The 17,303-nt window shown below is 42.5% G+C and overlaps 2 protein-coding genes across 5 annotated transcripts in view; both read right to left on the bottom strand.

Moving 5' to 3' along the window:
- Nucleotides 1-896, bottom strand: part of LOC102226881 (T-cell differentiation antigen CD6-like) — a 42,743-nt gene extending 41,847 nt beyond the window's left edge. Inside the window, exons 1-2 of the mRNA XM_023345348.1 lie at nt 518-896; nt 38-227 (exon numbers count right to left, since the gene is read on the bottom strand). Coding sequence (XP_023201116.1) covers nt 38-89 — 52 coding nt within the window. The 5' untranslated portion in view covers nt 90-227; nt 518-896. The remainder of the gene's footprint in view (nt 1-37; nt 228-517) is intronic.
- A 9,601-nt stretch (nt 897-10,497) lies between these two features.
- Nucleotides 10,498-17,274, bottom strand: LOC111610644 (scavenger receptor cysteine-rich type 1 protein M130-like). Of its 4 annotated transcripts, none has more exons than XM_023345397.1 (8): nt 17,184-17,274; nt 16,323-16,503; nt 15,919-15,978; nt 14,581-14,862; nt 11,932-12,246; nt 11,039-11,071; nt 10,787-10,903; nt 10,498-10,695 (listed from the first exon to the last, which is right to left on the bottom strand). In XM_023345397.1, exons 2-8 carry the CDS (start codon nt 16,372-16,374, stop codon nt 10,607-10,609), a joined length of 948 nt encoding a protein of 315 aa, XP_023201165.1. In that variant the 5' UTR covers nt 16,375-16,503; nt 17,184-17,274; the 3' UTR covers nt 10,498-10,606. The 4 variants fall into 4 exon arrangements, with proteins under 4 accessions (XP_023201165.1, XP_023201164.1, XP_023201166.1 ...); XM_023345396.1 differs by lacking the exon at nt 17,184-17,274 and adding an exon at nt 16,794-17,167; XM_023345398.1 differs by lacking the exon at nt 17,184-17,274 and adding an exon at nt 16,794-17,167 and having other exon boundaries at nt 10,787-10,843.
- Nucleotides 17,275-17,303: the final 29 nt, after the last annotated feature.

Raw genomic sequence — 17,303 nt, 5'->3', positions numbered from 1 at the left:
GCAGCTCTGCCTTCCAGCGTGTGAATGTGAGGTTTACCTGGAGAGAGCGAGCTCAGCTGGAGGATCCAGAGGAGCTGAAGCAGCTTCATGTTGGTCACAGCGAGGAGATGATCCTCCACATCAACTTCTTCTTCTTCTTCTTCTTCTTCTTCTCAGACTGAACTCTGCATCGCAGCAGGAAGTGACACATCAGAGGCTCCACTCTCTTCTTCTGCTTTCAAAATCAGCTGGACATGAAAAATACAATGATTGGCAGCATGAAGGAAACTTTACTGTGAATATTCAGGTTTAATAGCCATAAACCATTAGTTTCACCGTAAGAGCTGGGAATGTATGCATAAGAAATACCGCAAAATAAAATCCTTAAGCCTAGTCTGACCGTTTAGCTAATTAAAAAATAACATTTATAACTTGAACGGTTACAATCTAAAGATACATTCTTATTTTAACATATAATCAAACAGATGCACAGTTTTAGTAAAATAATGCTTAAAACCTGAACTTCCTAACATCTTACCCAAACCGTGTGCTTCTAGAAAACGGGCTGCTAGCAACACGAAACATTTTAGCTCCAACTTGTCCTCGGGCTTTTGGCTGCCGTTAAGCTGTCTTTGTGTTAACAGTTACACCGGAAGTTTCCCCTTCACAATAAAAGCATCGAACAGGAAGCTAACCCTAGTTAAAACTAAAATGCAACATGCACAAAAAGGGATACAAGCAAATAAAGCAATTAATTAATTTATGGTTATTTACAATCCCACCAGTATTATGAGTGATTGGGTTATACAATAACGACAATAAATAATGTTAAGAAAAGTAATGCAAAGGTTCGGTTTCCTAGCAACAAAAGAAGTTTTTGTACAAGACGCTATAACCGATAAGCTGCTAGAGCGTTGGCCTCCGTTACCGTCTCTGTTCTCCGAGTCAAAGCTTTTCCTTTGACTTTCCTCTCCGGACGCCAGGTGGCGCTCGGTGGGCGGTGGATTTCCGGATCAGGTTTTTAAGGTGTTGGCGGTTCTTGGATGTCAAGGCTGTTAAAACGATCCACAGTCAGGGTTCTGCTTTTGAATAAAGTCTTAATTAAGCCTGTTGGCTCTGCACTGAGTGACAGTTTGTATGAATTACATCACCATGAACAGGCTTTACCTGCATTGGAAATCACGTGACTATCATACCACACATGAATAGAATAGAATAGAATTCAACTTTATTGTCATTGCACTGTCACAAGTACAAGCAACGAGATGTAGTTTGCATCTATCCAGAAGTGCTCTACGAGATATAGATATTTATTTACAGATGTACAAGACTATGTATGTATGGACTATAAGGGGTTATAGCAAGAGATATAGATATTGTGTATAAATATAAATATGGGAGCTATATGCACAGATTATACAGAATATATAATAATGTTAGGGAATGGATTATAGATAAATAATGGCAGATAAAATTTACAGGTTGTATGTGTGTGTGAAGAAAACAGTCCGTGATGTGTGTGTGTGTGTGTGTGTGTGTGTGTGTGTGTGTGTGTGTGTGTGTGTGTGTGTGTGTGTGTGTGTGTGAGGATAGTCCATGTGTTATTGTTGTATGAGAGGATAGGGGAGTACAGTCCTTATAGTTTATATTTTATGTCAGGAGGCGTTCAAAAGCGTGACAGCTGTGGGAAAGAAGCTGTTCCGGTTCCTGGTGGTTCTGGTCCGTAGGCTTCTGTAGCGCCTCCCAGAGGGCAGGAGGGAAAAGAGTGTGTGTGCTGGGTGAGTGGAGTCCTTTGTGATTTTCCCGGACCTTTTCAAACACCGCTTCCTGTAGATGTCCTTGATGGCAGGGAGCGGTGCCCCGGCGATATACTGGGCAGTTTTCACCACCCTCTGCAGCGCCTGCCGGTCGGAGACAGAGCAGTTCCTGTACCAAGCTGTAATACAGTTGGTGAGGATGCTCTCAATGGTGCAGCGGTAGAAGTTCGTGAGGATCTCTGAGGACAGGTGGTTCTTCCTCAGGGTCCTCATGAAGAAGAGGCGCTGATGCACCTTCTTAATGAGTTTGGAGCAGCTGGTCGTCCAAGTCAGGTCCTCGGAGATGTGGACTCCCAGGAACTTAAAGGTGTCCACACGCTCCACCACTGTCCCCTTAATGTGGATGGGTGGATGTGGGTCAGCGTTCCTCCTGAAGTCCACGATAAGCTCCTTGGTCTTCTCGGTGTTCAGCTGCAGGTTGTTTTTGTCGCACCACTCAGCCAGACGGTCTACCTCCTCCCTGTAAGCGGCCTCGTCATTATCTCTGATGAGGCCGATCACCGTGGTGTCGTCTGCGAACTTGATGATGGCGTTAGAGCCGTGGACAGTTCTGCAGTCGTAGGTGAAGAGGGAGTAGAGGAAGGGACTCATCACACAGCCTTGTGGCACTCCGGTGTTTATGATGATGGTGGATGAGAAGTGGTTGTCCAGCCGGACATGTTGAGGTCGACTGGTCAGGAAGTCGAGCAACCAGTTACACATGAGTGGACTGATGCCGAGGTCTGTGAGTTTGGTAATGAGTTGTGATGGGATGACAGTGTTGAATGCTGAACTAAATGCAATGCTTTGAATTCAGTCAGGAATATCGGTGATTGGGAAAATAAACAATCTGAAAAACGGATCCAATGTTGAATTATTAATGTTATCAATTGTCAACACAATGACCAAGTCCAAAGCTACTCATTTCACAATTGAGTAAAAGGTTTTAATAAAAATTAGCATCGGTTGCCATGTCTTGAGTCTATTTTTTATTCAGGTTGCAACTCATTGGATTTCTGATTCTTTCTAAAATACATTTTTTCAGGTGACCCCAAACTCCTTTTTAACAAATGCAGGTGAGCAGGAGATAGTTTTGCAGTGAGATGGAAGAAGCCTCCCTTAGGTGATGGAACAACACCGGAGATGATTGAGAGGCCTGAAATCTTATAATATGTTGTTCGGTCACGGTTTGGTTCGGAGGTGGGAGGGTGTCAGAGTCTGCCGCTTCAGTCAGCGCTAGCCAATAGGGACACGTCTCGCATCGTTCTGTGGTGATTTGAGTTTTGTATGCGTTTTCCAGTTAATTTTGTCCCCAGCTGTCTCCTGGTCCCCTGATTAGTCCCTTGTGTATTTAACCCACCTGTGTCACCTGCTCCCCGCCGATCCTTGTCATGGTTTTATGTCAGTGTTTGTTGTCCCTGTTAGTTTCTTCTTCTCGCGTCACCTGTGCTTCCTGGTTTTATCTGCCTGAGATCTTCATTAAAACTCACTTCTGAACAAAACCTGGGTCTGACCGAGTCCATCCACACCTCACCACCTACACCCATCATTTCATGACACATTCGTCTTGAAAGAAGCCTCCCTTAAACATAAGGGATGACGTTCATGTTTCCAGTAATCAAAACTCTGAGTTTAACCATAAAGAGGAAGCATCAAAACCAGAGAGAATCGCAACCAAAGATTTCTGACATGCACGAATAACTTTGTTTTACAAATAACTTTTTTCACTTCATGAGACAAAATGAGCGATTTTGATCTAAAAAAAAGAGAAAAAAGCTATTTTTTAAACAAAACTTTTGTTTAATTAAAATTCATTACAATTCCAAAAGTTATGACCACAATTTATTTTTTAAAATTGAGATTAGTTTTTGTTTGAATGACTGTGAAACAAATTTATCCCCATGCACACCATTCGCCTCTACTAAAGGGGCCACTAATAACATAATACATTTGATCAGCTTCATTACAACACATCTTCCGTCTTTTAGCTGCCATTAAGCTGCATTGGGTTCTTTGCGCGTCATATCCACATGGGTAAAATGCGGCTTCTTGCTTCCGCTTTGAGTTACCATGGCAGCTAGAAAAGACAAAGTCGTATTTCAGACGCAAACAAAACAATACTATGAACATTATTGTCTTCCTAATATAAAGGGCTTTTAAGTTTTCATGGATTTCCAAACGATCCTGAATTAAGAAGATGGTGGCTTGTAAATATTCGTCGCTACCAGTTAAAGCTAACGCAGCACAGCAAAGTTTACAGCCTTCACTTCACTCCGGATCAACTTGTTCAGCCTAAAGCAGAAGGTAAAGGAGCCTCCTGTGTTATTTCCATGGAATCACTTCTGTATTCAGCCTGAAAGAGTTTATGGGAACCAGAGAGCAGACCAGAGCCAGACAGCCGAGCTACTGACCCGCCTGTACACACTGCTGGAAACACCGTCCTGCTTCACTAGAAACATGCAAAGGTAATAAATCGAAGTAACACGGAGACCTTAAGGAACACGGCCATGTTTTTATAAAAGCAACAACTTTGAACCTGAACAGTCAGCTGACCTCTGACACCAGAGCTGCTCTACTGTTAAGCTATGGGCTCGTTGTGTTTCCTCTCTGCGGAAGCAAAAAGCCCGAACCAACCAATCAATCAATCAATCAATCACATTTTATTAGTATAGCACATTTCAGCAGCAAGACATTTCAAAGTGCTTTACATCGTTACAAACACAGAAACACAAAGCAACATAGAATCAATCATTAAGTCAAGTTCCATCAATAAATTTGTAATTGATTACATTTCAAATACAATCCTAACCAGGTGGGTTTTTAGTCGAGAGTTAAAGGAAGTCAGTGTTTCAGCTGTTTTACAGTTTTCTGGAAGTTTGTTCCAGATTTGTGGTGCATAGATGCTGAAAGCTGCTTCTCCTCGTTTGGTTCTGGTTCTGGGGATGCAGAGCAGAACCAGAACCAGAACCTGAGAGGTCTGGAAGGTTGATACAACAACAGCAGATCTTTAATGTATTGTGGTGCTAAGCCGTTCAGTGATTTATAAACTAACAACAGTATTTTAAAGTCTATTCTTTGAGCTACAGGGAGCCAGTGGAGGGACTTTAAAACTGGTGTTATGTGCTCTATCTTCCTGGTTTTAGTCAGAACGCCAGCAGCAGCATCTGGATCAGCTGCAGCTGTTTGATTGATTTGTTGGACAGACCTGTGAAGACGCTGTTGCAATAATCAATACGACTGAAGATGAAGGCATGGATGAGTTTCTCTAGATCTGGCTGAGACATTAGTCCTTTAATCCTGGAAATGTTCTTCAGGTGATAGAAGGCCGACTTTGTAACTGTCTTTATGTGGCTCTGGAGGTTCAGGTCAGAGTCCATCACTACTCCCAGGTTTTAGCCTGATCACTGGTTTTAGTTGTAATAACTGAAGCTGTGCATTGACTCTAGATCTATAGCTCTAGATCTATAGCTCTAGATCTATAACTCTAGATCTATAGCTCTAGATCTATAACTCTAGATCTATAGCTCTAGATCTATAATTCTAGATCTATAACTAGATCTATGACTCTAGATCTATAACTAGATCTATGACTCTAGATCTATAACTCTAGATCTATAGCTCTAGATCTATAACTCTAGATCTATGACTCTAGATCTATAGCTCTAGATCTATAGCTCTAGATCTATAACTCTAGATCTATAACTCTAGATCTATAACTCTAGATCTGTAACTCTAGATTGTTCCTCTTTAGGTCCAAAAATAATAACTTCAGTTTTGTTTCTGTTCAGCTGGAGAAAGTTTTGGCACATCCACACATTTATCTGTTCTAAGCTTCTGTTCAGTGATTGGATGGGGTCAAAGGTCACCTGGTGACATCGTAATGTAGAGCTGTGTGTCATCTGCATAGTTATGGTAGCTAATATTATTTCCTGTTATAACCTGAGCTAGTGGGAGCATATAAATATTGAATAAAAGGGGTCCTAGGATTGAACCTTGGGGTACCCCACATGTGACCTTTGACCTCTTTGATGAAAAGTTTTCAATTGAAACAAAGAAATCCCTGTTCTTTATGTAGGATTCAAACCAGTTAAGCACTGGACCGGAGAGTCCGACCCAACTCTCCAGTCGACTCAGTAATATGTCATGGTCAACACTGAGGTCCAACAGAACCAGCACTGTGGTTCTGCCACAGTCCGTATTTATATGGATGTCATTGAACACTTTGACTAGGCCAGTCTCTGTGCTGTGGTAACCATGGAAACCAGACTGGAAGGAGTCAAAGCGGTTGGTTATAGTTAGGAAGCTAGTTAATTGTTTAAACAGCTTTTTCAATAACTTTGCTGATGAATGGGAGGTCAGAGGTCAGAGGTCGGCCTGTAATTCTGCATTAGTGATTTGTCCAGATTGTTCTTTTTTATAAGTGGTTTGATTACTGCTGTTTTCAGAGCCTGGGGGAAAACGCCTGATGAGAGCGATGAGTTACTATCTGGATCAGATCAGCAGCAATAACAGGCAGGACTTTCTTAAAGAAATGTTCTAGAGTTATAGATCTAGGACATCCAGACAGCAGGAACTTGAGCTTAGTTGACTTATAATTTCCTGTAGGGTTTTATAATTAACTAGTTGAAATTGGGTCATTTTTCCTGTATTTGTTTTGTTTGGGCTCAGCATTGGTTCTGACTTTATAGTGGATGTTCAGATTAATAATCTGATTTTATTAATTTTCTAATTCACAACCTTCATTTTAATGGAATCAATAATATCTGAGACTTTAGACTGAAAATCTTTTACCAACTTATCTACATCATTACAGCTTAAGGGTGAGGAAGAAGAGTAGATTAGATTAAAAGTTTCTGCTGTGTTTTCAGTGAGAGAACGTTTTGTGATGGTTGCTGTTTGTCCAAGTGGGTTAAAAGATAAAGAACTTTCAAAGATAACAGGAAGTGATGCGACAGGCGACATCAGTTACAGAGACATTGGAAATATTCACAGCCTTACTGATAACCAGGTCCAGTGTGTGTCCTTGAGTGTGTGTTGCTTGTTTGACATGTTGTGTTAAACCAAAAGTCTCTAAAATATTAGCGAGCTTTTTTGCCCCTCTGTCTTGGGGGTTGTCAACATGAATGTTGAAATCACCGACAATTATTAAACAATCATAATCAATACATATAAGAGATAGAAGTTAATTCAAGTCAGTAAAGAAATTTTCCACAAAAGTTGGAGTTTTGTATAGAGTTACAGTCAAAGTTCGTTTGTGGCCTTTAACCTCAATTCCAAGATACTCAAAGAGGTGAAGAGACCCAAAGAGATTTTACTACAATTTATGGTATTCTTAAATATTGAAGCCACGCCTCCTCCTTTTTTATGTTTTCTATTCTCACTGAAGAAATTGTAGTTAGGAGGCGCAGATTCAATTAGTACGATCGATTCATTATTATCATTCAACCATGTTTCTGTCAGGAACATAACATGGATATTATGCTCAGTGATGAAATCATTAATTAATGGAGCTTTAGCACAGAGAGATCTGGGATTTAAAAGAGTTTAAGTGACTTGGAGGCCAAGAAATCTTCAGTCTGAGGTTCCTTTAGGCAGGGGATCAATCTGATGTTTGAATTAGGTCCCCTGTATTTTATGTTTCTGTTTCTTGTAAATTTTCTTGTAGTGATCCGGACAGGTAATGCCCTGTTCTGCAGTGCCGGGGGGCCAGACACATTCTGGAGCAAGAAGGGCGTAAGGATAAAGTCTGGACCCGACCTCAGACCTCAGAAACGCAGAGTGATGGATCCTCTGGGACGTTAGAGTCAGGTGGCTTAAATGAAGTGAGGTCTGCTACGTGAGCGCTAAGGAGAGACGTCCCAAGTACAACCTGTTGATTCATTCCATCTGTAAATTTAAGAAACTCTGGTCCAGAAGACATTTCTCCAGGTGTATCTTGTGAATCCTGTGAACCGTTAAATCCCCGTTACTTGGCCTCTGTTCAACACAACGACAATAAATAAGGTAAAAACATTGTCCTTTAGAACAGATTCAAATGTTTAGGACTTAAATGGCACATTTTGATGAGAAAAATGTCAGAGAATATTGCGAGATAAGCTAAAGCTAATGTTAGCCACAAAGTTTAAAGACAGTAAAACTCACCTTAGTATCAGTGAACGTATAACGAGGCGAACATCTTAAAATCTTTCTCCAGCTTATTGTTGGAGCTTCGGGTCGATGTTCATCATTAATTGTTACCTTGGACAAGCACCGAGTGTAAAATGACATTTTCAGCAGACCGGAAGCGACCGAGCCACGTCACGCCAAACGCGGAAACTGACGTGCAAAGATCCCAAACCGGAAGTTGTCTCTACAGAACAAAAGCATCATACCGGAAGTTAACCATAGCTAAAACTATTAGGAAAAAAAGACCAAAAGCGGGATACAAGCAAATAAAAGTATTAATCGAAGGTTATTTACATCATTTAAAGTAATAAAAAGGAAGAAAACCACAGACACAAGAGGTAGTGACCATTTGTCCAAAAACTCAAACTCAAAAATCCAAAACTTAAAACTTAATTAAACGTGATCAAAACAAAAAGTGAATTCAATTCAAATAGTCACTGATGCACCATGGGTTCTGGCTTACACAGTCCAAAAGATCAAAAAGGGTCAAAATGCAGTTTCTTTGTTTTATTTCACTGTTCAGACAAAACAGGTTACAGGTTTCACAGGATTCTGCTACTGCTCTTATTCTGATTCCTGCACCGGTTCTTTTACTGACTGACTGACAACTGATGACAAACTGGCTGACTGATACTGAGACTGACTGCTGACTGATACTGACTGGCTGACTGATACTGAGACTGACTGGCTGACTGATACTGACTGACAACTGATGACAAACTGGCTGACTGATACTGACTGGCTGACTGATACTGATACTGACTGATACTGAGACTGACTGGCTGACTGATACTGAGAGCGGTGAACTCTTCAGACAGCGCATTCCTCATTTCCTCCCTTATAATTTTGGAGATTTCCCCTCCTATAGAGGTTAGGATATCGGCTCTCAACTCCTCACTCATACCAGGGCTCTTGGGTTGTGGGTCTTCGCCTTCTGGAGTACGCTGCCTCGTGGCTCTGGTGTTAGCCGTTAGCTTTGCCGTGTTACCGTCGTACTTGAACTTTCGAAGTTTATCCGCCATTTAACAAGTAACGTTCACTGGAACGGAATTCTTTATAGTCCAACACCTTTATCAATCCGATTTAGGTCACAATTAGTGAGCAGTTGTGGTTTTTAAAGCGAAAATATTAATAAGCCTGCAGGAGCTCTGAAATATCCGTCTTTACTCCATCTTGGCTCACTAGCGCCCCCCCTAAATTCTAAGATTTAACTAAAAATTGAGAAATAGTTCCTACACAAGAAACTGCAGGAACATTTGCAGAATTTATGAGATTAAATCTGTTTAAAACATTCAGTAATGCGTGTATTAACGCCAGTCCGTTTTTGGACTGAAGGACGAGTGTTTCAGGAACCTCCGCCAGGATATCAGGAGGGATTTTCTGAAAGACTTGGTCTGATTGAGGGTCAGTTCCTTCTCTATGGAAACGAGAGACACGGCGAAGCGCTAAGCTGCTAATAACGCTAAAGTGACAGCAAAGCTGATTTCAGACACGAATGCTGTGTTGGTAATGACGTCCTGGCCATTGGTCAGCATTGAGCCTCCTGTTAGCGCTGTGTGCTAGCTGCTAGCTGCCTCCTGGAGGATACAACTGTTCTGCATGCTTTGGATATAATTATTAGTTTTTGCTGATTTTGTCTTGGGGAACAAAAATGATCCAAATGCATTCGGCGACGTCCTTCGTTTAATGCATTCATATTGTGGTAGCATTAATATGTGAATAGTTATCTGACATGCATGGGCTGTAGTTAAACTACGCTCCATATTGTAGCTAGTTGGTGTGGATGCAGAGGGAGTAAATCCAGTCACACCATCACTGCCATGCCTTCATGTGAATGCGCGGTTCTGCAGGTTCTGCTGCTCTGGGTCAGACTCTGGCTCCAATATGTAGAAAGTTTCTCTGCCGGTAGATAATCGCTGCTACCGAACTACAGAAATGGCCGAAGGGGGTGGAGTGGAACCTGGAGGGTGGAAATGTCTCCTTCACATTTAAAAAACCCAGTTTCTGTAAAACGCCTCAGAACAGGAGAAACGAGGAATTCAGACCGAAGCATCGCAGTTCTACTGTCTACAGAGCAGAAGGGAAGGATTTCAAGCTCCATGCTCACTTTAAACGACAGCTGCTCTGAGTCTCCCTGATTTGTCATCATCATGTAGGACAGGGTGTCAAACTCCAGTCCTGTAGGCCCGCAGTCCTGCAACTTTTAGACATGCCTCTGCTGCAGCACCTGAACAGAATAATTAGGTCATTAAGGCTCTGGAGAACCGATCTACACCAGGAAGTGATGAAGACGTTTCATTCCAGTGTTTTGTACCTGTGGCTCATCTAAAAACTGCAGGACTGCGACTGGAGGCCTGGAGTTTGACTCCTGTGATGTAGAACAACAGAGAGGAATGTTAGCATGGCGGTGGCTCTGCTGCTGGTCATGTGACGTCATCTCCGCTGACCTTTATTTATTTAATTATGGCATCAATGCTGGTGACACACAGCATAATACATTTTTACAATATTTTAGATATTAGAATTATATTTTGAATAAATATAAAGTGAGAAGTGGTTTATTTTTGTTTTAATGTTTTTATTCATTGTTAAACTAGACTTTATGATTAATATTTATTCCACATTACTTGTGATCTATAAATCAGAATTTTACAATCGATGCTTCTTCAAGCTTTGGTCCATTTTTGTTTCCACTTCGTCGACCACAGAGTCACGTTCATCAGGTTCTTCAAACCAACGGCTCTGCTGGGCTCACCTTTGCAAACGTTAGAACCAACTTTAATGCTGGATTTGGAGCAGGTGTTTTTCCCTACAGAAGTTTACCAGGTGAGGAGACGAGGACCTACCGTGGCAGTGGCAGAAAAGGCAGCAGAGAACCAGGTTCAGGATGGCCAGACCAAGCACTGCAATAGACAGAAATATGATGCAGAGATGTTCTGGAGAAGGGGCGGCTGCAGGAGGAGCTGGGAGCAACGGACAGACATCAGATATATTCAGAGATTCACAGATACAGCTGATATTCTTAAAAATTCAATTAGTCTCTTTTTTCTTTTTAAATAATAAAAAATTTAACCCCATGCTTGTCAACTCAGTCACACCTGCTGTGGTGACTCCGAAGGACGCCTTAGATACTGCAGGAAAAACAGGCAGAGAAAAGTTTCAAGTTAATCTGTAACGTTTAGATTTAAATTCAAGGATTTTCTTCAAAGTTCAGATTCTTTATTACTTTAAAGAAACAGAAACTGAAATAAGGCCTCGTCCTCCCTGCAGGCTTTAATGCTCAATTTGATTTTCTTTGTGGCCGTTCACACAAAGAAAGTCGACTTGACTGTGACCTCCAGTGAGCTGCAAACGACCTGAAAGTGTCCCGCATGCGCAGTAGAGGGCGCAATAACGTCACTCAGAGAGCAAGCGCAGTGTTCTGCCAGCCGCCATAACAGAAGAAGTGCTCAGGGTTTGTGGAAGTAAACATAGATGCTAACGGTGGAGCTTAGCTTACAGTGTTGAAGTCGATGTCCGACCGGAGCAGCACATCAACAACTTGATCTTCGTTACGGTTCGCCACGGTGGTTGTTTCCTTTTTCCCGCTTGCGCGTATCAGGACGCGGAATAGCGACGTTTGTCGAGTATCAAAGACGTTGGGTTGGATGGGGTTGGATGGGGTTGGATGAATGCCACCTGCCTGTACAGACGGGTTCCATTTGAAAAGATCCGATATGTATCGGATTCAGGACCACATAACCAAGTGGCCTGCGTCGCATTGGAAAAAATCGGATCCGTCATGAAAAGATCAGGAACAGGACACGTTGAGGTAAAATAAATAAATGAATCGGATGTGGGTCACTTCAGGCTGCAGTGTGAATATAACCTAAGCAGGGCTCTACAGAAAGCTCAACTTAAGAAGCGTTTGTGTCCAAATGTGGACATTAGCAGAAACACGTCAGCTTGGACAGTTCATGTCCAACAGACCAGATGTTTGATGGAAACTGACCTGAACACACCACACCAGCATCCTCTTTGTGTCCGCAGTCGGAGTTTTCCTGGACACCCGGACAGAACCACAGGTTCTGCTCGTTCCCGGTGCAGTTCAGCTCGTCTAGGTGAATCGGTCCGCTCCCTGGAGGGAACAATCCATTCTGACCCGTCACCTTTAGAGCGGTCCCACAGCCCAGCTGGGCACAAACCACGTTGGCTTCTCTCAGGTCAAATCTGTCGTCACACACCGTGCCCCACATCCTGTCCTTCCAGACCTCCACCCGCCCGGCGCACTGATCCTTAGCTCCCTCCAGCCGAACGGACTGATGACCTGGAGACAAAATGACCAGGATGTTAAAAGTTCACACCTGAAAACAACCCAATGATTTCACTGAAAAGTGGGAGACTAGTAAGATAATCTTTATTAGTGTCCCATAGGAGAAATTTCTCTTGGAAGGAGGGGCAAAAACTGCAATACAACAATAAAATAAATTTATTCATAAAAACAAAAATACATAAAAGCACAAATATGAGATCAGCAGTACCATTTCCACTCACATACAATACATCCTCTGCATGCTACTGTTGATCATCGTCTGGACCTCCTGTTGCTCGGTCCAGTCTGCCATTTACCAGGGTAATGGACAGTGGTACAAACGAGTGTTTCAGACGGTTATATTAGCACAGGGGAACCGGAACCTGCTCCCAGAGTTCATAAGAACATATTCTGATGCCATGTGACCCATCAGACAAGAAGCTCTGAGCTTGCCTGATGCTCAAACAGCTGCTATGGAGAAGATAAATCCGGAGTGTTTACTTGCCATCTTCACCAGGCTTTCAACCAGTTGAGGGTGTGTGTGTGTTTATAGCCATGAAGAAGATGTGTGTGTGCTCTGTACACAAGTCTGTGGCCACTGCACCAGCCCCCCCAGCGAGGCATGTCACCATACATTATGCTGGGGGATTAATGGTCCCAGAAATGACGAACGATAATATTGTCATTTTGAGACCATAGTCACATGATGCAGTCCTGGCAGTTGGCCAAGTCGTACACACACACACACGACATCACACACACACACACACACACACGACATCACACACACACACACACGACATCACACACCACATCACACACACACCACATCACACACACCACACACACCACATTACACACACCACATCACACACACCACACCACACACACCACATCACACACACCACTGCAACTCAGTGATGGTCAACAGGACGGTCCAGAAACAAGCAAACCTGCATCGGTGCATTTTAGGTGCAGTTAGTTATATTGTTTAGGTGCTACTCTTTTAAAACATAGCAAGTTCACGGGTCCCCGGGTTCACCGGGTCCCCGAGTTCACCGGGTCCCTGAGTTCACCACCTTTCCTTTATACATCCTAATTTACAGGAAGCAGAGCGGCTGCTGCTCTGCCTGTCGCCTCCATAAATACATCTTAATGTAAATTAGTATAAATACCTTGTTTAAGAAGCAATAAGATTTTTGGTAATGTTTGAATTCTAGAGTGTATATAATCCTTTGTGAAATGTTGTTACCTTGTGGGTGTGTCACTGTAGCGGCCATCTTGGAACCCTGCTAAGAAGGAGACCCGCCTCAAACCCAGCGCTTTTATGGAAGGAGCATTGATGGCTGGAGTTTGATTGGCTGGGGTAAATTGAGAAGGCGGGGATAACCAGTATATGGGTGGACTGCTGGCTGTAGCAGAGACTGACTGACGGGGAAGCTGCCATTTTGAACTGTGCTATGATGCTGGAGGCCTAATAAACCAGCTTTGATTGTTGTACAGCCAGGTTTGCTGATTTTTCCCCCTTCCACACCTCTCAGTGTAACATACCTGGAAGTTTGTAGCAGTATAAGTATTTATAATAATAATAATTAGATATTTTATTTAAAAGGTGCTTTCAGGGCACATAAGGTCACCTCACAAAAATAAAATAATTCATTTTAAAGACAAAAAACCTCCAAATGAACCCTAAAGATCTCAGAGCAGCAGAGCGTTCAGCCGGGATTTAAACGTTTCTTCTGAATCCAGGAATCATGAGCAGAAGTTACATTTACAGAGTCCAGATGATTTCTGTCCATAAGGCGCATTCACAAAGCGGGCGGCTCCACTGGAGGACGGCTGCAGCTGGACCGGTACCGGTACCGGTACCTGCTTTAAGTTCTGCTCAGAGCTCCAGGATGATCAGTCTGGATGAATCTAAACGATCAGAAACCAGCAGATCAATCTGATCTCTGATCAATGGCTCCATGTTCTCCATCAGAGCCAAAGCTCCTCAGGTAGCGGCTCACCTTGGTGCAGCTACTGATATACCTGGGATTGTCTCCACACCTGATCACCTGATCAATAATCAAACTGTTTGATCAGCCCTGGTTTCTCTCTAGTGAGAACAAATAGATGCATTCAGACGATGAGTTTCATCTTTATGAGACACAAACTGAGCAACATGATTATTTACACTGAGTTTTTCTCATCCTGTATTTCTATTTTCTTTATTCTGTGTGTGTGTGTGTGTTAGGTTATTGTCTGAGGATAAATGTGGTTCAGTTTCATCGTTTAGACACTAAAATATTAAAGTCATTTCAAACAACACAAATGTATTATGTTCTTGCAGAATCAGGAAAGTCTCACCACAGACCACTTCCATGGCCACGATGCATCCTGCCGTCAACGTCTGTAAGCAGCTCTTCAGGCGCCAGTCCCGGAGCAGACAGTCATGGAAGCACTTGCTATTGACAGGCGATGTGGTTTTCTTCACAGTATGAACTTTTCCACATTTAAGGTCCTTGCAGACCTGCTTAGTCAGAATGTCTAAATAATCCGGTGGGACTGGAACTGGCCTCCTTGTGCTGTCTCCAGGCATCCTGAGAGTCCACCTGCATGTAGCGTCGAGGTGATGAACATAAGGGTCGTCTGAGGGCACAGAGGGTCACAGAGCAGAGGATGAGGAGCAGGATGAAAACTGAAAGTTCTCAAACATCAACCACTGAGGAACAAATCTGGACCAGAAATCTGCAGCAACCTGAAGGATTTTAAAACATATAACTTCTGGGAACTTTGTAAGTGACAGCCATCTTGGTAGGCAGTTTCTATGGAGTTGCTACAATGACAATAAACAAGCCACAAGCTTAGAATGAGCTCTCACCTAGTTCTGACATAAGTACATTAGAACTATTACTCAATTATCATTTTCAGTGATCTCTGTGTAATACTAAGATAAATGTCAGTGATACTAACTGTAGTACTTACTGCTGAACTAGCTAGGACATGTAGCTACATGACAGACAGGCAGAAATATAAAATATACTTTATTGATCCCCAAGGGGAATTTGCTTATTCCTTAAAGTACTCCATCTAATGTGCATCCTTTCATTTTCTAACACTTTGACCCTACTGGGGTCAGGAGGAGGGTCACCTGGAGGTCACCAGTCTATCGCAGGGCAACACAGAGACAGACAGGACAAACAACTATGCACACACACACACACACACACACACACACACACACACACACACACACACACACACACACACACACACACACACACACACACACACCTAGGGAGAATTTAGAGACCAATTTACCTGACAGTCATGTTTTGGACTGTGGAAGGAAGCCGGAGAACCGGAGAGAACCCACCATGCACAGGGAGAACATGCAGAAAGACTCCGGGCCGGGAATCAAACCCAGGACCGTTTTGCTGCAAGGCAACAGCTCTACCAACTGCGCCACTGAGCAGCCCCATCTAATGTATTAAATATTAATAATACAAATATAACCATAGGAGATAATGTTTACAATACTCACATATATATATATTTACCTAAGAGTGATGAGATAATTCAATATGACTGAGTATAAATAACAAGCATGCACATGCATGCCTCTTCACCACCAAACCTGATGGCAGAGGCGGCCCTAGCCTGCTTGGCGCCCTGAGCCAACAACCCCACCAATGTTTTACTCACAGTCAAACTCTTCAGGCGTCTCTGTTGTCAGAGGGTCTGGAGTGAAAACATCAAGAAGAACTGAAACAATAAAAAGGGAGATTTGTTTTTTAATTTCAGAGCAGCGTGGAGCAATAAGCTCCAGAAACACCCAGAACATTTAAACCAGGAGCAACACGCTGAGCTTCATCGCTCAGTTTGTGGTCGGAGGGAAACTATCAGAGCGATCTGACCTTAAAATATCTTTATGTTTGTTCTTTAAACCAAACCTGAACAGAAATAAAATATTGTGAGGAAATTTTACCCTGAATAAAATAGATTCCAAATGAACTTTAAAGCTCAAAGTAATATCTTCATGTTGGAGAAACCAGCTGCAGTCCTGCTGTTTGCAGCTCTGCCTTCCAGCGTGTGAATGTGAGGTTTACCTGGAGAGAGCGAGCTCAGCTGGAGGATCCAGAGGAGCTGAAGCAGCTTCATGTTGGTCACAGCGAGGAGATGATCCTCCACATCAACTTCTTCTTCTTCTTCTTCTCAGACTGAACTCTGCATCGCAGCAGGAAGTGACACATCAGAGGCTCCACTCTCTTCTTCTGCTTTCAAAATCAGCTGGACATGAAAAATACAATGATTGGCAGCATGAAGGAAACTTTACTGTGAATATTCAGGTTTAATAGCCATAAACCATTAGTTTCACCGTAAGAGCTGGGAATGTATGCATAAGAAATACCGCAAAATAAAATCCTTAAGCCTAGTCTGACCGTTTAGCTAATTAAAAAATAACATTTATAACTTGAACGGTTACAATCTAAAGATACATTCTTATTTTAACATATAATCAAACAGATGCACAGTTTTAGTAAAATAATGCTTAAAACCTGAACTTCCTAACATCTTACCCAAACCGTGTGCTTCTAGAAAACGGGCTGCTAGCAACACGAAACATTTTAGCTCCAACTTGTCCTCGGGCTTTTGGCTGCCGTTAAGCTGTCTTTGTGTTAACAGTTACACCGGAAGTTTCCCCTTCACAATAAAAGCATCGAACAGGAAGCTAACCCTAGTTAAAACTAAAATGCAACATGCACAAAAAGGGATACAAGCAAATAAAGCAATTAATTAATTTATGGTTATTTACAATCCCACCAGTATTATGAGTGATTGGGTTATACAATAACGACAATAAATAATGTTAAGAAAAGTAATGCAAAGGTTCGGTTTCCTAGCAACAAAAGAAGTTTTTGTACAAGACGCTATAACCGATAAGCTGCTAGAGCGTTGGCCTCCGTTACCGTCTCTGTTCTCCGAGTCAAAGCTTTTCCTTTGACTTTCCTCTCCGGACGCCAGGTGGCGCTCGGTGGGCGGTGGATTTCCGGATCAGGTTTTTAGGTGTTGGCGGTTCAGCCATGTCC

Source organism: Xiphophorus maculatus, chromosome 13 (assembly GCF_002775205.1).
Source record: "Xiphophorus maculatus strain JP 163 A chromosome 13, X_maculatus-5.0-male, whole genome shotgun sequence".
NCBI classification, from domain to species: domain Eukaryota; kingdom Metazoa; phylum Chordata; class Actinopteri; order Cyprinodontiformes; family Poeciliidae; genus Xiphophorus; species Xiphophorus maculatus.
The sequence above is the reverse complement of the archived record's forward strand: the minus strand, read 5'-3'. Positions and strand labels throughout refer to the sequence as shown.